Source organism: Rana temporaria, chromosome 12 (assembly GCF_905171775.1).
Source record: "Rana temporaria chromosome 12, aRanTem1.1, whole genome shotgun sequence".
Lineage (NCBI taxonomy): Eukaryota > Metazoa > Chordata > Amphibia > Anura > Ranidae > Rana > Rana temporaria.
Window position 1 is genome coordinate 49,380,741 of NC_053500.1, and position 24,729 is coordinate 49,405,469.

General features: G+C 44.5%; 1 protein-coding gene across 1 annotated transcript in view; it reads right to left on the reverse strand.

The window, feature by feature from the left end:
* Positions 1 to 24,729, reverse strand: part of CALCOCO2 (calcium binding and coiled-coil domain 2) — a 153,842-nt gene that overhangs the window by 45,807 nt on the left and 83,306 nt on the right. The window contains exons 10-12 of the mRNA XM_040331327.1: positions 14,560 to 14,644; positions 9,564 to 9,659; positions 5,623 to 5,694 (exon numbers count right to left, since the gene is read on the reverse strand). Of these exons, the coding sequence (XP_040187261.1) occupies positions 5,623 to 5,694; positions 9,564 to 9,659; positions 14,560 to 14,644 (253 nt within the window). The remainder of the gene's footprint in view (positions 1 to 5,622; positions 5,695 to 9,563; positions 9,660 to 14,559; positions 14,645 to 24,729) is intronic.

Consider the following 24,729-nt stretch of genomic DNA (forward strand, 5'->3'; position numbering starts at 1 on the left):
GCTAGCGAAGGAAGAATGGGAAAATTGCCACCAAATAGTGAGCAGTTTTTGGAATAAAACTGTTTGGTCCATTCCTTTGTTGATCAGGGGTGTCTCAGATTTGGTGAAATTCAACCACTGATTCAGATGTGATATGAGCTGGCTTTATCTGGCAACTGTTCAGTCAGACTTGATTTTGATTTTCTCTATACAGCTTCTATGTCTCTGGTCACACTAAAGTCTATTTCACACGGAGCAGATTCCATACTGATCAGCAGGGGATCATCTCACAGATCTCCTGCTGTTCCGTGCCCACACAGTTTGTGCAGAGAGGACGCGGACAGAGGGCGCTTTACTCCATGGGCAGCCAAAAGTAAATAGAGTCCGCTGTCTTTTTACATCTGACTACCCTGCGATCAGATCCGCCAAAACAGAGGATGACAGATCCCCTTTCTTTTTTTCTTTTTTTTTTTATGGGCCAGATCGGACTTGGCGGTTGGTGGGTGTAAATAGACACAAGTCCGTTTACACCAGCCTTTCCATAGGAATGTATGGACCTACCGGTAAGGTCCGCCTTAAAAAACTGAGAGGCGGACCTCATTAGATCATCCGTGTGAAATCCTTATGCTGCGGGAAACAAGCTTGTGGTATCCTGACAATGGCCTGTTGGGTCCCTCCCACTGCAACCTAGAATTAAACACGGCTTACTTCTATTTAGCTGTCAATCAATACATAGTTACCAGTAATTGAATGAGGGGGCCAAGCCAAAGTGCTGCGTAGGCAACTAGGCAACCCTGTCTGTCACTGGTAACATGGGCATAGAAATCAGAATTTTCTAACATAATAACTGTGTAGCACTAGCCAGTACCTGCAGATAACCTTTCTGTCCCTCCTATGCTCTATAGATCCTTAAACCTGTATTCGTTCTTTATGCTTATCTAACTTTTGGAGAAGTTGCAGCAATGGCTTTTTTACCTATCCTCCCACAATGCCATGCCTTTAATTTATTTTTGAATAGTTTGTAGGGTCTTTAATTTTCAGATTTTTTGGATAACTTTAGAATTTTGAGTTAATGAAGAATAGAGTAGCTGCAGTTGTACACCAGTCAAGTATTTTGGATAAAAAAAAAAAAAAGCATAGACACTGTCAAACCTACAGCATGCATTGCTATCCACAAGACACAGATGGCAACTGTCACTGCAATATTATTCATATCTGTAATGACTTTTCACCTCCTGGTTCAATAATATTGTATAAGGCTAGGTTCAGACATATGCAAATTGGATGTGGGTTTCTTAGCATTCAATTTGCATGGCAAACAAGTGTGACCGGCTCTCAATAGAGCTGGTTCACACAGGTCCGGATTGAAAAAAGGTCAATGCGCGTTTGGGTTCGATTTCCGGTGCAAATTCAGGCAAAAATTCGGACCTGATTCGCACCTGAACCGGTGAACAGGGATGCACCAGACCCCAGGCAGGAACACTCCGCCACCACCCAGCCTGAGGCTGGGTTCACACTACTACACTACTTTCATCCTACTTTGCTCTGCTACATTGGTCCTACATTTATCCTACATTGGTCCTACATCCATCCTACTTTCATGAACAGGATACTACTTTGGTCCGACTTCAATGATATTCAATGGGCCTGAAGTAGGATCAATGTAGGACCAAAAGTAGTACAGGGAGCATTTTCAAAGTCTGCCCGACTTGTGTAGGACGCTACAAGACGCTCTCATAGGGAAACATTGAACACAGAGCAAAGTAGGATGAAAGTAGTGTAGTAGTGTGAACCCAGCCTAAAAGACTTTAAAGTGGACCTTAACTCAAAAGTAAAATTTCTGCGTATTCCCTCCCCACCCCATCCCTAACACTTTTGACATTTTTTATTTTATTTTTAATGGGAAAGACGTGCACAAGCTTGGCTCTTGCCCACATTCTCCGCCTGCAGCTTTCGGGGACACCTTACATGTCCCAGGAGGCTGCAGAACCAGTCCCACGTTACCTCATGCACGTATAGTGGAGAGACCACTGTGATTCCTTGTGAACTCAAAGTCGGCTCCCATATCCATAATGGAGGAGCCGGGGATCCGCAGCAGTAAGAAGAACAAGTTGCGGGAAGACATCACTGGGCCCCAGACAATGGCTTATTTTCAAAAGTCAGCAACTATAGTATTTGTAGCTGCTGACTGTGACGGTATCGGTATGATATCCCCGTCAACGTTCCCTTCTTCCCATAACGACAATCACCCCAATATTCCACGAGGAGGGATATCCCTGGAATCGCCCAGAAAGCCACACATGAGACAAGCTTACTGCTGGAACAAGACACTTTATTGACACAAAAACTCAGCTTATATGTGGTTACAGCCTGTTAGGAACGCCCCCCTCACACAGTGGGGTTTCCCATACAGATTATAGGAGACAAGTCGGAGCCGACCATGCAGACATGTTTCTTTAGATAAAGACATCAGCGGAGTTAATTACTAGGTGTAACCGCCTGACCACAATGAAGCAATCAGAATAATTAACATGAGCCCCTTATCTAATCATTGTAAACAGTAAGGCCGGTCTCCTTCCCACACACAATAAATCAATTACCATTTGAACTAGGGAGCTGGCTGAGGAAGGGTCATTAACATGTCAATAGCTTGTGACACATGAACCAAGCAGGGAGATTTACACTGACATCCTTCACAATGGCCCCCCTTTTTCTCCCTGCTCCGGCAAACCCGGTTGGACCTTCCCTGGTCCAGTAGGGTTGACGGGTTCAGAGCTTTTAGTCCGAGGTTAACTCCGTTTGGCGTGACTGACCTCCATTGGTAACTGCTTCCGACTCAGGTATGCTACCGGGTCGTCAGATCACACGCCGGTCAGTCCCCAAGTCTTTGTGCGATCTGCAAAGTCACCAGAAGTCAGTGTGAAGACAGCGAATGGGTCTGTGCGCCGCCGTCTAGGTGTCCCGCTATGGGAGGGGGCAGGTTATGGCTCTGAAGTGACAATCACAGGAGATTCATAAAAAGAAAAAGTTATATTTGTTGAAATGCTGTAGCACTGGTGCTCAGAGTCCGGGGGGGGGGGGGAGAGGGGACTCAGAGCCCCATAAGGTCAGCCACCCCCTGCTCCCTCCGCAGCCGCCGGTTCTCCTCTTTGAGCTTCTCCAGCTCCATCTCCAGTTCATGGAGCCTGGGGGGGTCAGCCCGCTGTGACCTCAGGTGGTTGTTCTCCTCCTCCATGCGGCTTATGCACTCCTCCAGCTCTATGTACTCACGGATCAGATCCTGCTTGCTCATGTCCTGCAGGCTCTCCACGTGGTCCTTCATCATCAGGAACTGGGTGGTGGTGTAAGGGGCCACCGGTGGGCCCTTGGCGAACATCTCGGCCCGCATCTGGGGCGCCCGCTGCGATTCCATCTCCTCCAGTCGCTTCTTCTCCTCCCAGGTCCGCTGGTTATATGACTTCCAGGACCTCTTCTTCTTGGAGGGTAGCTGGCGGTGCCTCTTTCTGCCCAGCTCCCTCCAAGGCCCCTCCGGCTCATGGCTGTCACCCATGACCAGCTGACAATGGTGTTCCCTGTTGTCCGTAATAACAGATTGTACCATGAGGGCTTCGTAAGGGGTGCCCAATGGTTCTTCCGGACACAGCTCCTGGAGATCCCAAGCCGAGTCTACACAATGGGCTGCTGCTGGTGGGCGGTACCCAGGTTGAGACCAATTTGACCTGGTGTTGTCGTTCATGGGGCAATTCTGCTTGAAGTGACCCAACTGTTTGCACCGGAAGCAGCGTTGTTCGTTGTCCTCCTGGCGTGGGTAGCGAGGGCTAGATGTCATCGGTCTGTTAGGCGGTTGATATCTAGCGGCTGGTGGGTGTGAGGGCGCCGTTGGTTGTGGAGGTTGTACCCGTGGTGTGACCTGGTTTGTCTTGCGAGTATCCGCATATTCATCCGCCAACTTCGCGGCCTCTGGTAGAGTCATGGGCCTGCGATCTCTCACCCAATCTTTGACATCCGTCTGGATGTGATTGTAAAATTGCTCCAGGAGCATTAGTTGCAAAATGTCCTCTGCGGTGGTGGCCTGGCTGCTGTTAACCCAGTTAGAGGCCGACAGGGACAGCTGGCATGCCCATTCTGCGTAAGAGTCTTTCGTGGTTTTGCGTGAGTCCCTGAACTTCTGTCGGTGGGACTCTGGGGTTACTGCATAACGAGCCAGGAGCGCTTCTTTAACCCGGGCGTAGCTATGGATATCCTGATCTGGCACGGTCCGGAAAGCATCAGAAGCTTTGCCTGACAGTTTGCCTGACAATATTGCAACCCACTCTCTTCTAGCAATTCGGTGCAGGTTACATTGTCGCTCAAAGTCTGCCAGGTAGTTATCAATTTCACAGTCCTTTTCATCAAAAGCTTTAAAAGCGCTAAACGGAATCTTCCTTGCGTCTGCTGTGCTGTACTCACTGTTCGTAGAAGGTGCGGCTGCTTGTTGGACTGCTGCCAGTTTTAACTGTAGCTCTGCGTCCCTTATTTGTTTATCCTTCTGTAGTTCTGCGTCCCTTATTTCTTTAGCCTTCTGTAGCTCTGCGTCCCTTATTTGTTTAGCCTCCTGTAGTTCTGCGTCCCTTATTTGTTTATCCTTCTGTAGTTCTGCGTCCCTTATTTGTTTAGCCTCCTCCGCTAACAGGTCCATCACTTTCAGAACCACATCCGGCGTTGGGTTCGGGCCGAACCACGCTAGCTTCTCTCTCATTAGCTTGTTGGCTGGCGATTCCTCCTCCTGAATCACTGGTGTCTCCATCTCTTGTACTGCTGGCGTTGCTGCAATCCCGTCCTCCTGGTCTAGCTCCATTAATTCTGCTATGATGACCCGCTTGGTTTTGTTGCTAGCGATCCTTCCACGAACTTCCAGTAGTTCTTCCAGTGTCTGCTTGGAATCCGGGTGTGAAGGGGAATAGAAGGGAAAAATCCCGCTGCTACCAACCAATTGTGACGGTATCGGTATGATATCCCCGTCAACGTTCCCTTCTTCCCATAACGACAATCACCCCAATATTCCACGAGGAGGGATATCCCTGGAATCGCCCAGAAAGCCACACATGAGACAAGCTTACTGCTGGAACAAGACACTTTATTGACACAAAAACTCAGCTTATATGTGGTTACAGCCTGTTAGGAACGCCCCCCTCACACAGTGGGGTTTCCCATACAGATTATAGGAGACAAGTCGGAGCCGACCATGCAGACATGTTTCTTTAGATAAAGACATCAGCGGAGTTAATTACTAGGTGTAACCGCCTGACCACAATGAAGCAATCAGAATAATTAACATGAGCCCCTTATCTAATCATTGTAAACAGTAAGGCCGGTCTCCTTCCCACACACAATAAATCAATTACCATTTGAACTAGGGAGCTGGCTGAGGAAGGGTCATTAACATGTCAATAGCTTGTGACACATGAACCAAGCAGGGAGATTTACACTGACATCCTTCACACTGACTTTTTATAAAAAAAAGTGAAAAGAGTTCATTTTTAACTTGCTGCACACATACTTGCTGGACATGTATCCATTGTAACAGGTACCGTATATTCCAAATACAATTTTTTTTGTTGTAGAATAGTGGATAGATGGTCAGTGCACAGATTATTACTTTACCTCTTCCTTCAGTGAACGCTGAAATTCCTCTTTCTGCCTCTTCTCTGATTCCAAAGTACTTGTTTGCACCTTCTATATAAAAGTACAGAATTACCCAGATGACTGTCACTGTAATACTTTCACCCAATCAGTATGGTTATTGGTCATTTCTAGAAAAGGCTAATAAACTCCAGTTTCATTAACAGGATATTACAATTTCCCTCTTTGTAACAACAATGCCAAGTGTACTCAGCTTGTATTAAAGGTTCCCATGATCCTCATTCCTGCATTCTGTAATTAGCTCACTGGCTTCAACCCTTAACAGAGCCTAAAGTCAAATTACATGCAGCCCTGGCATTTGTCATCTCGTTAGACAGTGCGCTAATAAAGCTGACCATACAATTGAAAATTTTCAAACAAACGTTCATGCAAATATTCATATGAAAATTCTCAGCACATTCGATCACTTCCTTAGAAAGTACAGTAATACCTTGGTTTGCGAGTTAAGCCTCGTACACACGATAGGTTAACCAGAGGACAACGGTCTGAAGGACCGATGTCATAGGTTAACCGATGAAGCTGACTGATGGTCCGTCACGCCTACGCACCATAGGTTAAATAACCGATCGTGTCAGAACGCGGTGACGTAAAACACAACGACGTGCTGAAAAAAACGAAGTTCAATGCTTCCAAGCATGCGTCGACTTGATTCTGAGCATGCGCGGGTTTTTAACCGATGGTCCTGCCTACTCGTTTTTGACCTATCGGTTATGAATCCATAGGTTAATTTTAAAGCAAGTTGGCTTTTTTCTAACCTATGGTTAAATAACCTATGGGGCCCACACACGATCGGTTTTGACCGATGAAACCGGTCCTTCAGACCGTTGTCCTCTGGTTAACCTATCGTGTGTACGATGCCTAACGTGGTATACAAGCGTTTTGCAAGATGAGCAACATTTTTCAAATTGTAACTTGATATGCGAAAGTTGTTTTGCAAGATGAGCAGTAGAAGAATCACTGTTTTAATGTAAAAAAAGTGGAATTACACTCACAATGTATATCCCGCGTTAAGGAGTCTGTTGCTCATCCATGTAAAGCCGCTGGTGTATACAGTACTATATGTGGCTAGAGATCCGGGGCGCTGGTGGCTCCCAGCACTTTCTGGAGAACTCGGAGACACTCCCAGCTGAGTGGGGCGAGCGTAACATGCGTTACACACCCGGAAGTGTCAACAGTTTCCGAGTGTCTCTGAGTTCTTCAGAAAGCGCCCCCTCACCTCTGGCAACATACAAAAATGTATACACCAGAGCCCCCGCACCCCTGGCCACATACAGTACTGCATACACCAGCGCCCCTGCACCTCTGGCCACAAACAGTACTGCATACACCAGCGCCCCCACATCTCTAGCCACATACAGCAATGTAAACAGCAGCGCCCCTGCACCTCTGGCCACATACAGTACTGCATACACCAGCGCCCCTGCACCTCTAGCCACATACAGTAATGTATACACCAGCGCCCCTAAACCTCTGGCCACATACAGTACTGCATACACCAGCGCCCCCACATCTTTAGCCACATACAGCAATGTAAACAGCAGCGCCCCTGCACCTCTGGCCACATACAGTACTGCATACACCAGCGCCCCTGCACCTCTAGCCACATACAGTAATGTATACACCAGCGCCCCTAAACCTCTGGCCACATACAGTACTGCATACAACAGCTCCCCCTCACCTCTGGCCACATACAGTACTGCATACACCAGTGCCCCCTCACCTCTGACCACAAACAGTACTGCATACACCAGAGCCCCCGCACCTCTGACTACATACAGTACTGCATACACCAGCTCCCCCTCACCTCTGACCACATACAGTACTGCATACACCAGTGCCCCCTCACCTCTGACCTCAAAGAGTACTGCATACACCAGCGTCCCCGCACCTCTAACCACATACAGTACTGCATACACCAGCGCCCCCACATCTCTAGCCACATACAGTAATGTATACATCAGCGCCCCCACACCTCTGGCCACATACAGTACTGCATACACCAGCGCTCCTGCACCTCTGGCCACATACAGTACTGCATACACCAGCTCCCCCTCACCTCTGACCACATACAGTACTGCATACACCAGTGCCCCCTCACCTCTGACCACATACAGTACTGCATACACCAGTGCCCCCGCATCTCTGGCCACATACAGTAATGTATACACCAGACTCCTTAACGCGGGATATACATTGTGAGTGTAATTCCAATTTTTTTTTACATTAAAACAGTGATTCTTCTACTGCTCCTATTGCCCCCGGACATCTGGCCACATACTGTATACACCACACATTTTATACTGTACTGTAATTTTGTATTGCCATAATCATTTTTATATGAATAAATGGTTGTGGAACGAATCAGTTTCCATTATTTCTTTCTCCCTTTGATATACAAGTGCTTTGGATTACAAGCATGTTTCCAGGAAAAAAAATTATGCTCACAATCCAAGTTATTACTGTACTTCAAGATGTTGTTTGCTTTTAACATTTGATTTTAGAATGACTGTAATTCCCCAAATGTAAAACACATACTGTACACTGTTAGAAATTTGTTTTTCTGAGAAAAATTTCCCATCCCGCTCCTTTAAATTTTCTTGTCACTGCTGTTGAAAATGACCATCAATTTAACCCCAATAATGGGGATTAGAAAATAAAAAATAAAAAAAAGGCCAGCTGTAGGGAACAATTGAATTATCATATATCAGAAACAACGGAATTGGTAAATTATTAGGATAAATTAATGTGGACATTAACATCTCATAGCACAACATTTCATCTACCTATGCCCTGTCTGACTAAAAAAATCTGTACAACTCTTCCGGAAGTATGGATGGATGAGCACAGGAGGCACATCTGAACTGCGGCATTGCCATTCTGAGAAGGAGTGGGGGAGGGGGTGTTAAATGCACTAGCAGATTTAGATACACATATGATCATCATATATAAATACAAGTGGTCAATATGGTGAACTTGGTGTAGAATTATTCACTTTAAGGTCATTACAGAGGACAAAGGAGTACTCTTTTTGGCTAGACTGCGTCTGTACTGACCACCCCCCTTCCCACATGATCCCCTTCCTGCGGTGCTGCTGCCCGGCCCCCCTCCTCCCCCTCCTGCTGGCTACAGCAGCTGGGGCGGGGGATCGGTGTCAGGATGGAGAGTGGGGAGGAAGGGGGGCTGATAAACATTTCATGTTGACCGGCCCTTCTAAATGAACACAGTGAGCTACCAATTGTTCATGTGTTCATTCATCACTGGAGCATAGTAAACTGTTTACTATGCTTCAGCGTGCGAATGATTAGACTTCTATTTATTCATCTGCAGTGCAGCTAAGGGCTGTTTATACCATTGATGTCTCACCAACAAAAGAAAAAGGCACACAGGGGTAATTTTTACAGCATTTACTCTTGAGGGGCTGTGTTTACCTTCTGTGCATCCCTGTGCAGGCAGTCCCATTGATGTCAATTGGCAAGCAATGGTTGCACAGTCACAGCCGCTGCTCTCGATTTGACATCCGCATGGGTATGAGTGCATGTCCCTGAACTTCAGATTGGGAGCAGCGACTGTATCTGTGCAACCACTGTATCAATTGACATGAATGGGACTGCCTGCACAGGGATACATGGAACACCTGTGCATCCCCATGCATGTACACAAGAGTATGCTTTATGTGAATGAGGCCTTAGTAGGAATTTAGCAGGAACTGTGTAAGTTATGTTGTTGTGTATGCGTGCTAATAATGATTTTAGTGTATTTTTTTATGTGAAAATAGTGATTTGATAAACATTTGGGCAACTATTGTGGGGATTGTACTGGCCCCTTGACTTTTTTTTCTGCACCCCCAGATTACACCAACTAGATCCGGCCATGATCATAGCCACAGAAGTTGACATACAAACCTCAAGCTTAGTTGTCAGTTTGGTGACCTCTTTTTTACAGTTATCAGACAGAGCACTGAGGTTCTCTACTGCTTCCTGCTTGGCTTCATTCTTACTCTGTAACAAAAGAGAGACACATATTCATTGTTGTCACCGATGTACCCATCATATTGCAATCCTGCATATTTTCCTGCCTTAGAATTTGGATCTTTTCCTGTATTAAGAGCCTTCCTGTTTTCTATTGCACAAAATATACAGTATATAATGATTTTTAGTTGATTTTGTTCATTTTATCATCCTAAATAGAACTAGCAATCCAGTTAGGTTGGGCTTGTTTCCAGCAGAGGTCTATTGTTTTTCCACCCAAAACTGTGGCTGTGGGTATCCTCTTCACTACATAACAGCAATTAATACCAACACTAATACCAAATGTCAGTATGCCAAATGTGGTTAACAATGGTTAACCACTTGCTTACTGGGCACCCCCCTCCTGCCCAGACCAATTTTCAGCTTTCAGTGCTGTCACTCTTTGAACGACGATTGCACTGTACCCAAATGAAATTGTTATCATTCCCCCCACAAATAGAGCTTTCTTTTGGTGGTATTTGGTCACATCTGCAGTTTTTATTTTTTGTTAATTTTTTTTTTTTTAAGAAGACCGAATTAAAAAAAAAAAGACAAAACCGTTTTATATTTTGTTATAAAATTTTGCAAACAGGTAATTTTTCTTCTTCATTGATGTACGCTGATGAGGCTGCACTGATGGGCACCGATAGGCTGCACTGATGGGCTGCACTGATGGGCACCGATAGGCTGCATTGATGGGCACCGATAAGGTGGCATGTTTGGCCACTGATAGGCAGCACTGGTGGGTACTGATAGGTGACACTGGTGGGCACTGAGAGGTGGCACTGATAGATGGCACTGGTGGGCACTGAGAAGTGGCACTAATAGGTGGCACTGATAGGTGGCACTGAAAGCTGGCACTGATAACTAGCAGTGATGGGCCCTGGTGGGTGGCAGTGATGGGCACTGATGGTTGGCAATAATGGGCACTGATCAGCACTAATAGGTGACACTGATAGGCAGCACTGCTAAGTGGCACTCATGAGGCACTGATTGACACCACTGGTGGGCATTGATAGGTGGCACTTGTGGGCATTGATAGGTGGCACTGTTTTGCACTGGTGGGATTTCCTATGGAATTTTTATGCTACATAAGCATATCTTCACATTTATCTAGGGGGTAGAGGCTAACTCATGTGGATGGTACATTAGCATTTGTTTGCACCACAATTTCAATTGTTGTTAGTATACCAAAATAACATGATGCAGAAAAGGTAAGAAAGATGAGAACTGCACCTAAAATGAATAAACAGAAAAAAACAATTGTATTCCTTGTAAGAGGTCTTTGAGCCCCCTAAAATGGAAACTGGTGTTTGTGGAGGCGTCTGAATGTGAAGGAGAAGCTGAGAAGTGGATCCTTCATAAATTCAATTATTCAATATTTATTATTCAATATTTATTGCTCACATTATAGTATAAAAAAACAGCAATGCGTTTCACTAGCCACTTCCTCAGGATGGTGCATAAAACACTGATAAACAAAAATGCAGCATCCTGAGGAAGTGGCTAGTGACATGCCATGAAACGCGTTAACAGTGCTTTTATACTATTTTGTGAGCAATATATAATACATTTAGGAAGAATCCACTTCTCAGCTTCGGCTTTACATTTGGTCACCTCTGTTGACACCACTTTCCTGTTTTTTGGGACTCAAAGACCTCTTATTGTGAATATACCAGAATCTAGAGCAGGGTTTCTCAGCCAGGGTTCCTCCAGAGGTTGTTAGGGGTTCCTTGAGCAATAAGCAATTTCTGCCTCCCAGATAAGTTGCCACTGACACCAATGATCTTTTTAGCTATCTGTAAAGTGATAATTCTTCCCACTGACCACAAGTGTTAGGATTCTTCCCACTGACCACAAGTGTTAGGATTCTTCCCACTGACCACAAGTGTTAGGATTCTTCCCACTGACCACAAGGGTTAGGGTTCTTCCCACTGACCACAAGTGTTAGGATTCTTCCCACTGACCACAAGGGTTAGGATTCTTCCCACTGACCACAAGTGTTAGGATTCTTCTCACTGACCATCACACTAATGCATCATGGGCTGTAGATTAAGGGCCAGATCCACATAGAAATAGATCGGCGCAGCGTATCAGAGATACGCTACGCCGCCGTACCTTACCTGGCGTAATTTAGAATCCTTAAAGATTTCGCGCCGTAAGTTACCGTGGCGTAGTGTATCTTTGGCGGTGGAATTCAAATCGGCGATTAGGGGGCGTGTTTCATTTAAATGAAGCGCGTCCCCGCGCCGAATGAACTGCGCATGCTCCGTTTCTAAATTTCCCGCCGTGCATTGCGCTAAATGACGTCGCAACAACGTCATTTTTTTAACTTAGACGTGAATTACGTCCATCCCGATTCACGGACGACTTACGCAAAAGAAAAAAAATTCAAATTTCGACGTGGGAACGACGGCCATACTTAACATGGCAAGTCTAACTATACGCCGCAAAATACCAGCTTTAACTATACGCCGGAAAAAGCCGACTAGAGACGCCGTAAAAAAATGCGCCGGACGCTCGTACGTTCGTGGATCGACGGAAATAGCTAATTTGCATACCCGACGCGGAAAACGACGTGATCGCCACCCAGCGGACGCCAAAGTATTGCATCTTAGATCCGAAAGGCATACGAGGACGTACACCTGTCGGTTCTAACCCAAATGCCGTCGTATCTTGGTTTGAGGATTCAAACCAAAGATACCAAAGATACAACGCGGGTAATTTGAAAGTACGTATAAGTAGATACACCGGCATACTCTGTCTGTGGATCTGCCCCTAAGTATTTTTTAGCAGGGGTTCCCTAAAACTGTAAAGTTTTTTCAAGGGTTCCTCTGTGTTGAAAAGGTTGAGAAAGTCTGATCTAGAGACTGCGGTTCAAAGGATCAGCCGGATTTCCCCATTATGCATCAAGTGCAGCCATTCTCTGGGTAGGGACAGTTATATTCCTTGCAGGCTTTCTTCACTCCAGGTTGTCTGATCCCCCATTAGGGAGCTTAGCAACCTCACAGATGTAAGTACACCATTGCATTTTACTTCCTCTACTTACATTTCATCCAACCATCTAATAAACCCACCAGAGGCGGCTCTAGGCTTTGTGAGGCCTTAGGCAAAATTTGACATGGGCCCCCACTCACACCCATGATGGGAAAAATAATTCAAGGACAAGAGGCTCTTCCCCACAGCCCTGGCTGGTGGTTGTGGGGGTCTGCGGGCAGGGGGCTTATTGGAATCTGGAAGTCCCCTTTTAACAAGGCAGCCCCCAGATCCTGCTCTTCAATAACTAAGGGGCGGGGGCCACCTGGTAATGTCACCTGTGAACCTGCTCCCTTGTGACGTCATTGACTGAGGGCATGCTGGGTCATTGACATCACAAGGGGTGGTGTCACCGATATTCACTGGTTGTTAGGGATGCTGGCGGCCCTGCTCCTGAGTCAGGGCTCTTAACTCTGCCTGAGCTCTTAACTCAGCTTTAAGGTCCCCTGTCCCTCAAAACTGGGGTAATGCATTGGGTAAGTTAGGCAGCCGCGAGGCCCCTGTGACTGTGAGGCCTTAGGTGACCGCCTAATTTGCCTAATTAAAGAGCTGCCTCTGAAACCCACAACACTATAAAGAACTCTCCCGCAGCCTCTTTTTTCTCTTGGAGGCATCCCGGTTATGTTATTTTATTCCTTATTTCTTCTCTACTGGAAGCAGTTAGGTCCAGAATGTATTTAGGACTCACATTCCCTGACTAGTAGATTCTAGACTGATTTGTGGTTTCTAAGGGGCAGATCCACAGAGAGAGTACGCCGGCGTATCTACTGATACGCTGGCGTACTTTCAAATTTCCAGCGTCGTATCTTTAGTTTGAATCCTCAAACCAAGATACGACGGCATCTGGGTTAGATCCGATAGGCGTATGGCTTCGTATGCCTTTGGATCATAGATGTAATACTTCGGCGTCCGCTGGGTGGCGTTCACGCCCTTTTCCGCGTCGGGTATGCAAATTAGCTATTTCCGACGATCCACGAACATACGCGCGGCCGTCGCATTCTCTTACGTCGTCTCTAGTCTGCTTTTTCCGGCGTATAGTTAAAGCCGCTATTTTGCGGCGTATAGTTAGACTTGCCATGTTAAGTATGTCCGTCGTTCCCGCGTTGAAATTTGATTTTTTTTTTCTTTTGCGTAAATCGTCCGTGAATCGGGATGGACGTAATTCACGTCTAAGTTAAAAAAATGACGTCGTTGCGACGTCATTTAGCGCAATGCACGGCGGGAAATTTAGAATCGGAGCAGTTCATTTGGCGCGGGGGACGCGCTTCATTTAAATGAAACACGCCCCCTAATCGCCGATTTGAATTCCGCCGCCAGAAATACACTACGCCGCCGTAACTTACGGCGCAAAATCTTTGAGGATTCGAAAGAACGCCAGGTAAGGTACGGCGGCGTAGCGTATCTCTGATACGTTGCGCCAATCTATTTCTATGTGGATCTGGCCCTAAAAGTCTAAATCCAGGAACAAAAATTGTATGTACAGCGGCTAACTAATCTTTAGATGTGGTGGCTGCATTCATTTTCTTTGTTTTTTCCCTTTATTTTCATCAGCTGCTCCTGCCGGAAACACAAGTTCTCAGGTGACAATGCTCAGCAGGAAGTGTGTTAGGACTACAGAACCTCCCCCCTATTCTCATCTCTATAACATAGGGAGGGTCTTTCTGTAGTTTAGAAAGGTGAACTGGGCAAGACTGGTAAGCCTGCTTCAGCAAAACACTGAAGGGTTTTGCACACTTTCAATATTATGAATAACAGAATAAAATGGACAAATAATAGAAATTCATTGTTAGGTTTTACATCCACTTTATAGGAAATCTATCTTTATAGAAACAAAATCCAGAGATCAGAAACTCACCCGCAGCTGTTTATTTTCAGCCTCAATTTTTTCCAGATCCATCATCTTCTGCTTTAATTTGTTTTCTGAATCCTGCACTTTTTTCCTGTTTTAGGAAAAAATAAATACATGATTGCATGTTTATGGTAATATATGGTCTTTAAAGTATAACTAAAGCCCAAACTTTTTTTTTCCTCTGGTGAGAGTAAGAACAACTTCTAATGCCGTGTCCACACGACCGTTTTTCGGGTTGAAAAAAATGACGTCATGTCATTAAAAACGATCGTGTGTGGGCTCCAGAGCATTTTCCACGATGTAAAAAATGGGCATTAAAAATTTCGAACATGCTCTAAAAAAACGTGCATGCTCAGAAGCAAGTTATGAGACGGGAGCGCTCGTTCTGGTAAAACTAGCGTTCGAGTAAGCACATTCGTCACGCTGTAACAGACTGAAAAGCACGAAGACTGCAAAGCGCGAATCAGCAAAAGCATCCCCAAGGGTGGCGCCATCCGCATGGAACTTCCCCTTTATAGTGCCGTCCTACGTGTTGTACGTCACCGTGCTTTTTTTTTCACGATCGTATGTAGACAAGGCCGTTTTAACGATCGGGTTGAAAAAAACTTCGTTTTTTCTAGACCCTTAAAAACTTCGGGGCAGATCCACGTACAGCGGCGCATTTATCCGCCGGGCGTAGCGTATCCAAGATACACTACACCACCGTAACTTACATTTTTTTTCAAATCCACAAAGAATCCGCGCCGTAAGTTACGGCGGCGTAGTGTATCTTTGGCGGCGTAATGGCGCGGCATTCAAATCTCTGTGATGGGGGCGTGTTTTATGTAAATACGTCGTGACCCGACGTAAACAAAGTTTTTTTTAACTGCGCATGCGCCGTCCATGGGGGTATCCCAGTGCGCATGCTCGAAATCAACCCGGAACAAGCCAATGCTCACGAAGGTGACGTCATTCTACGCAAATCCCTATTCGCGAACGACTTACGCAAACGACGTAATAAATTAAAAATGCGAGGCGGGAACGACGGACATACTTAACATTGAGTACGCCACCATATAGTAGCTTTAACTATACGCCGGAAAAAGCCGAACGCAAACGACGTAAAAAAATGCGCCGGCCGGACGTACATTCGTGGATCGCCGTAACTAGCTAATTTGCATACTCGACGCGGAATTCGACGGAAACGCCACCTAGCGGCCGCTGAAAAATGTCATCTAAGATCCGACGGCGTACTAAGATGTACGCCTGTCGGATCGATCCGAGATGCCGTTGTATCTTGTTTTGTAGATACAAAACAAAGATACGACGCGGGAAATTTAAAATTACGCCGGCGTATCAATAGATACGCCGGCGTAATTCTTTTGGGGATCTGCCCCTTCATTTTTTAGAACCCGAAAAAACGGTCGTGTGTACGCGGCATAAGTATTATGTTTGTGTCTCCATTAATGAGATTTCTCCATACCTTCTGTCTCGTCGCCCATACAGGAAGTGATGGAACATCTCCTTAATCAGGACACAGACAGCAAAATAGTAGAAGTACCCTCAGAAATAAATGCAATTGACACGTTGCAAGTTTATTGAGCAAAAACCTGTCTGTATTTATTTGTTTGAGATATTATAACTACCGTATTTATCTGCCTATAGCGGTCCGGCGTCCGTCTGCGGCCTTCGTGGTGTCCTCCCCGCTTCTCCCACGCTGTCTCTGAGCCGATCCCCCGCTTCCTGTGCTGTGGCCCGCTCGGCTCCTCTCGCATAACCTCAAGTGTACCCGAGTGTACTGCGCTCGGTATATGTCGGCGTTCACAGCGCGGGAAGCGAGTATCGGCGTATATCGCGCACCCACGATTTTGCCCTGATTTTAAGGGCAAAAAAGTGCACGGTATACGCCGATAAATACAGCGCTGAAAAAATAAATGGTGAATAGACAATGATGTCTATCTGGAACCCACATAAATATAAAGAAAAATGTGTAAGTCCATGGATTAATACAATAATCTTAGGATTAAATGTTGTGATGGGGACACTATAGACATGTGTCTAAGTCTCAATAAATGCAAAAATATAAGTCCATAGAAGTGAACATAAAGCCGGAAGTTGAGATGGTCAATCAAATGACAGTGACAAGACACCCACGGTGATCCTAAGTGAACTAGAATATTGGTGTAAACGCCCGCCACCAGAAAGGGAGGCTTACCGGATGCGGTGGACCCAAGTGAGCTTATGCCCAGAGGGTCAGTAAAGCTTGTAAATAAGATGGATATAAGGATATACCGGACCACATCAAAACATACGACCAGCAAATAACGTTGAGATTTTCGCTTAGTGGCAGGTGGAAGGGATAACCTCAGCTGGGAGATGGCTCATGGAAGTGGAAGAGCATGCCCAGAGTATGTGGAGGAAAATGAAAGGCACATAGCGTAATTCCGTAAACATAGGAAAGTTTAATACCGGTTAAAAACACTTACAGTTATGTAGACATAAACGAACATCAATGTAGTAAAGTGCATGGCAGCAATGGAGTCCCGACGCGTTTCGCTACAACTAGCATCGTCTGGGGTAAGACTCCACTTGTTGCCACCATGTTTAAATATAAGATATGGCCTGCTTGGAGACACTCCCCTGGGGGATCGTCCAATGAGAGTGCACTTCCGGGTCAACCCAATGTACTATACATTATTTAGATGTATAAAAATTGAAATGTGCAGACTCTATGACAGAATATGTAATGAGATAGCTGATGACCAATAAGTTGTTTGAAATTAACTGACCTGCTTTGTGTAAGATGTATATCAAATGATCTGCGGTGTTCAGGCTAGCTGGAGTCACATGACTTTGTCACGTGTGCTCCCGAGCGGATAGTGTTGGCCAATAAGGTGAATGGACGTCACCATATAGAGCCGTGGATTAGCTGGATAATGGACGGACGTCGCCGTCGTCACGGTCACGTGACAATGTTGGGAGGGCGCGTAAACAGAGCGTCACCCGACGCGCCACCCAGCCCATGCAATCCACGTAGAGCAGTAAAGTTACGCTCATGATAGGCATCCTCTCAGTCTGTCTAATCCCCAATACGAGCGTGCGTGTGTATGTATACACACGTTGCGTTCCAGTATGGTTAGACGTGCAGCGCTGCGCTCCACTGTGCATTCCGGGGGGCTGAAAAAGGCCTGCAGCCTGGACGCCACAGCTATTGTATGTTTGTAATGAAACAAATGGGGAAGAAAGGGGTGGACTAAGAATTTAACAACCGCAGGGTGATTGTATTATGTTTAGAATAATGAAAACATTAAAATTAAAATTTGGGACGTGTCTACTGAATTATATTTATAAAAATCCACCGACAAAGGAAAAATGATTCTTTATAGGAAAATATTCCATATTAGTAGATGTCTGTATGCATCGCCCTCAAAATTACAGTTCTAATGCCCCATAGGGGAGATGTTGTAAACATAGAAAAGGACTCTAAAAAAAATTTGTAAAAAGATTAATAAAAATAGTATTAATATCAACTAGTGAATGAATAAAAATTGTATCTCCATCAATTAATGATAATATGATTAAAAAGCTCGTGCCTGTACAGGCAAAGACAGTGTGTACACTACTGAGTCCCGAAAGTGACTCTGTACTGGACGAACCCCCATGACAGGTCATATTAAAAACTTTATTTTGTATACAATACACATTATATATATATATGTATTTAAGGAAGAGAGATATTTAAAAATAATTTAAACATATATAAATGAAAGAAAAGAAATAGATCTTGCTTCACAGACTCATATTATATGAAACATAAATAAAATTAAGTATGTTTCAAAAAGGGCACTGAATGGGCCAAATATATAAAAAATAGTAAAACAGATATGAATAATAGGTTAGGACATCATAGGGGTGTTAGGATTTATTGATGAAAGAGTTGATGTCCCACTCTACGTTAAGGCCTGATGGTGTATGCGTGCCTAGCTCGTAAATCCAGAAGGTCTCGAGTTGGGACACCCCACGAGTTTTTGAACTTCCTCTCCAGGGGGACACAAATTGATCTATAATGAGAAATTGTGTACCAATGGGATTCTGGGCATGGTGTTTTTTGTAATGTCTTGGTACAGTATGGTGAATGTCACCCGCTAGAATGAGGGCTATGTGTTCGGCAACTCTAACAGAGAATTTCTGAATGGTGCGACCAACGTATTGTTGGCCGCACGGGCAAGTAATAAGATATACCACGTACTTGGTTGAACAGGTACAGAACTGTTTTATCAGGTAAACTTTCCCAGTTGCTGTTGAACGAAATTTAAGGTTCTTGGTCCTAACTGAAATATTGTATTTACATACTGTACACTTTTTACAGGGATGGTAACCAACTAGCTGATAAAAGAAAGAAGGGCGTGTTGGGGGGTTGATAATATTCAGGGCAATTTTGCTTTGGAGTGTTGGTGCACCCCTAAACACCACTTTGGCTCGTTCGGGTAGAACGGCTCCTAAAACTCGGTCGTTTCTCAATATATTCCAATGTTTGGAGACAATGGATTTGACCAGTTTATGTTGTGTGGAAAATGACGTAAGCAAAGCCCATTTGAAACTTTCATCCTGTTCTCTTTTGGGTTTGACCTCTAATAGGGAGCTTCTGTCTACTTCAAGAGAAGATTTGAGGGCAAGTTCGATGTTGGCAGGATCATATCCCTTGTCAATGAACCTGTGTTTGAGGATGTTAGCTTGCACAGAAAAGGTGTCTAAATCTGTGCAATTCCTTCTCAACCTGAGAAACTGACTTCGAGGTATGGAGTTCAGCCATGATGGATGATGACAACTGTCAATGGGGATAAAGCTGTTCCGGTCGTTTTTTTGAAAAATGTTTTAAATTGGAATCGGTTGTCTACAATGCTGATCTCCAAATCCAAAAATTGAATTGTATCTGAGCTAGCTGTATGGGTAAGGGATATCCCCCTGTCGTTGGTATTCAGATGGTCCATAAAGGCCTCAAGTGTTGCCAGACTGCCATCCCAAAGGAGGAGGATGTCGTCAATATACCTCGCCCAAAACACCAATGAAGGGGTGTTATAGGTGTAGACGACATCCTCCTCCCACTTGGCCATGAACAAGTTAGCGAGGCTTGGGGCGTACTTAGCCCCCATAGCAACACCTCTTTGTTGTAAATAAAATTGATCATTAAACCAAAAATAACTATGTTTGGTGGCAAATTTTAATAATTCCATAATATAGTCTGTCTGAAATGAAGCTAATGTTAGATCCTTCTTTAAATAATAATGTACGTAATTACATTATGGTGACGGCCGATGTAGCGTCACTTTATACCTGTATCCCTCACGATATAGGTTTCGAAGCCGTACATTATTATTTAAAGAAGGATCTAACATTAGCTTCATTTCAGACAGACTATATTATGGAATTATTAAAATTTGCCACCAAACATAGTTATTTTTGGTTTAATGATCAATTTTATTTACAACAAAGAGGTGTTGCTATGGGGGCTAAGTACGCCCCAAGCCTCGCTAACTTGTTCATGGCCAAGTGGGAGGAGGATGTCGTCTACACCTATAACACCCCTTCATTGGTGTTTTGGGCGAGGTATATTGACGACATCCTCCTCCTTTGGGATGGCAGTCTGGCAACACTTGAGGCCTTTATGGACCATCTGAATACCAACGACAGGGGGATATCCCTTACCCATACAGCTAGCTCAGATACAATTACATTTTTGGATTTGGAGATCAGCATTGTAGACAACCGATTCCAATTTAAAACATTTTTCAGAAAAACCGACCGGAACAGCTTTATCCCCATTGACAGTTGTCATCATCCATCATGGCTGAACTCCATACCTCGAAGTCAGTTTCTCAGGTTGAGAAGGAATTGCACAGATTTAGACACCTTTTCTGTGCAAGCTAACATCCTCAAACACAGGTTCATTGACAAGGGATATGATCCTGCCAACATCGAACTTGCCCTCAAATCTTCTCTTGAAGTAGACAGAAGCTCCCTATGAGAGGTCAAACCCAAAAGAGAACAGGATGAAAGTTTCAAATGGGCTTTGCTTACGTCATTTTCCACACAACATAAACTGGTCAAATCCATTGTCTCCAAACATTGGAATATATTGAGAAACGAACGAGTTTTAGGAGCCGTTCTACCCGAACGAGCCAAAGTGGTGTTTGGGGGTGCACCAACACTCCAAAGCAAAATTGCCCCGAATATTATCAACCCCCCAACACGCCCTTCTTTCTTTTATCAGCTAGTTGGTTACCATCCCTGTAAAAAGTGTACAGTATGTAAATACAATATTTCAGTTAGGACCAAGAACCTTGAATTTCGTTCAACAGCAACTGGGAAAGTTTACCCGATAAAACAGTTCTGTACCTGTTCAACCAAGTACGTGGTATATCTTATTACTTGCCCGTGCGGCCAACAATACGTTGGTCGCACCATTCGGAAATTCTCTGTTAGAGTTGCCGAACACATAGCCCTCATTCTAGCGGGTGACATTCACCATACTGTACCAAGACATTACAAAAAACACCATGCCCAGAATCCCATTGGTACACAATTTCTCATTATAGATCAATTTGTGTCCCCCTGGAGAGGAAGTTCAAAAACTTGTGGGGTGTCCCAACTCGAGACCTTCTGGATTTACGAGCTAGGCACGCACACACCATCAGGCCTTAACGTAGAGTGGGACATCAACTCTTTCATCAATAAATCCTAACACCCCTATGATGTCCTAACCTATTATTCATATCTGTTTTACTATTTTTTATATATTTGGCCCATTCGGTGCCCTTTTTGAAACATACTTAATTTTATTTATGTTTCATATAATATGAGTCTGTGAAGCAAGATCTATTTCTTTTCTTTCATTTATATATGTTTAAATTATTTTTAAATATCTCTCTTCCTTATATACATATATATATATATATAATGTGTATTGTATACAAAATAAAGTTTTTAATATGACCTGTCATGGGGGTTCGTCCAGTACAGAGTCACTTTCGGGACTCAGTAGTGTACACACTGTCTTTGCCTGTACAGGCACGAGCTTTTTAATCATATTATCATTAATTGATGGAGATACAATTTTTATTCATTCACTAGTTGATATTAATACTATTTTTATTAATCTTTTTACAACATTTTTTTAGAGTCCTTTTCTATGTTTACAACATCTCCCCTATGGGGCATTAGAACTGTAATTTTGAGGGCGATGCATACAGACATCTACTAATATGGAATATTTTCCTATAAAGAATCATTTTTCCTTTGTCGGTGGATTTTTATAAATATAATTCAGTAGACACGTCCCAAATTTAAATTTTAATGTTTTCATTATTCTAAACATAATACAATCACCCTGCGGTTGTTAAATTCTTAGTCCACCCCTTTCTTCCCCATTTGTTTCATTACAAACATACAATAGCTGTGGCGTCCAGGCTGCAGGCCTTTTTCAGCCCCCCGGAACGCACAGTGGAGCGCAGCGCTGCACGTCTAACCATACTGGAACGCAACGTGTGTATACATACACACGCACGCTCGTATTGGGGATTAGACAGACTGAGAGGACGCCTATCATGAGCGTAACTTTACTGCTCTACGTGGATTGCATGGGCTGGGCGGCGCGCCGGGTGACGCTCTGTTTACGCGCCCTCCCAACATTGTCACGTGACCGTGACGACGGCGACGTCCGTCCATTATCCAGCTAATCCACGGCTCTATATGGTGACGTCCATTCACCTTATTGGCCAACACTATCCGCTCGGGAGCACACGTGACAAAGTCATGTGACTCCAGCTAGCCTGAACACTGCAGATCATTCGATATACATCTTACACAAACCAGGTCAGTTAATTTCAAACAACTTATTGGTCATCAGCTATCTCATTACATATTCTGTCATAGAGTCTGCACATTTCAATTTTTATACATCTAAATAATGTATAGTACATTGGGTTGACCCGGAAGTGCACTCTCATTGGACGATCCCCCAGGGGAGTGTCTCCAAGCAGGTCATATCTTATATTTAAACATGGTGGCAACAAGTGGAGTCTTACCCCAGACGATGCTAGTTGTAGCGAAACGCGTCGGGACTCCATTGCTGCCATGCACTTTACTACATTGATGTTCGTTTATGTCTACATAACTGTAAGTGTTTTTAACCGGTATTAAACTTTCCTATGTTTACGGAATTACGCTATGTGCCTTTCATTTTCCTCCACATACTCTGGGCATGCTCTTCCACTTCCATGAGCCATCTCCCAGCTGAGGTTATCCCTTCCACCTGCCACTAAGCGAAAATCTCAACGTTATTTGCTGGTCGTATGTTTTGATGTGGTCCGGTATATCCTTATATCCATCTTATTTACAAGCTTTACTGACCCTCTGGGCATAAGCTCACTTGGGTCCACCGCATCCGGTAAGCCTCCCTTTCTAGTGGCGGGCGTTTACCCCAATATTCTAGTTCACTTAGGATCACCGTGGGTGTCTTGTCACTGTCATTTGATTGACCATCTCAACTTCCGGCTTTATGTTCACTTCTATGGACTTATATTTTTGCATTTATTGAGACTTAGACACATGTCTATAGTGTCCCCATCACATCATTTAATCCTAACATTATTGTATTAATCCATGGACTTACACATTTTTCTTTATATTTATGTGGGTTCCAGATAGACATCATTGTCTATTCACCATTTATTTTTTCAGCGCTGCATTTTTTTGAGTTTTGTTTGTATTGCTTTCCTTTTTTTCACTGAATTGTATGTAGCTGCTTGTTACCCTGATAGCGCAGATTTATTATTTTTTATTTTACGCCGATAAATACGGTAATATAACTGGGTACTAACGTTTGTAGGTAAACTTGATCCAGGGAAAATCTGTTTGCCTCTCGGGGGATTAGGAAGGAATTGTTTTCCCCTGCTGGAGCAAATTGGATCATGCTCTGCTGGTGTTTTTGCCTTTCTCTGGATGAATTTAGGTAAAGGATTGGGTATATGGTATTGTATAATTTATTTTTATTTTTTATTTGTTAAACTAGATAGACTTGTGTCTTTTTTCAACCAGACTAACTATGTAACTATTATAGTGGAAATGTAAACCCATTTTCATAGTATTAAAGTGGATGTAAACCCACTCTCGTCCTTTCTAAACTACTACCATAGTGGTTATCTATAAGCATAGGTGTGTGCAGCCTTTGGCATTAGGGTGCGCACCCCAAAGCTCAAACACCGATCACTCACGATGTTCATTCAGAAAGGGAAGGGGCTGGTAAATGGCATATTTACTGGCTCCTTCCCCCACTCATCCTAAAACATCCACAGCAACAGCCGGTGGGAGAGGGGGGAAAGCCGGGTGCAGTAGGGGGAAGGAGGGGGAGCCAGGTAAGTAGGGGGAATCTGTTCTGCACAGGTTGATTAGGGTGTGCCTGGGGACAACTGGCACACCCTGTGCGCACGCCTATGTCTATAAGGATACACATGCCTCCTGCATGTATCCTTACCTGTCAAATGTCTCCCCTCTGTCTGTTATGAGATATGAAAAACTGCAGATTCTGTGGGTGGGTCTGTTGCAGTGCTGGGACAAGGCCATTTGGTGCCCAGGGCGAAGATGGCAAACTGTGCCCCCCCCCCCCCATTTTTAAGAAAGAATCAACGTTGTTTCAGAACAAGAATATACTTAAAACAATACAAATTCAATTATCATCCCACACACAGTATTTTGCCCTTTACATGACCCCCCCACACACACAGTATTGTCCCTTTACATATCCCCCACACAGAATTTCCATTTAGTGATGCCCGGCATAGGATAATGATACTCTTATGCCTGCTAACAACCCGCCCAGGGCTGTCTTTAATATTGTTTGGACCCTGGGCAACCATTTTCCTGGGGCCCCCATGCAATTTTGCTCTTCACCCCAACATCCCAAAAAATGTACACACACTGTGTAACCCCCTGTCCACGTCCACTTCTGTACCCCATGTCCACGGCCATCTCTGTATCCCCCCCTGTCCACAGCCACCTCTGTATGCTCCCCCCTTCCATAGCAACCTCTGTATACCCCCCCTTCCACAGCAACCTCTGTATACCGCTCCTCCATAGCAACCTCTGTATACCCCCCCTTCCACAGCAACCTCTGTATACCCCCCTTCCATAGCCACCTCT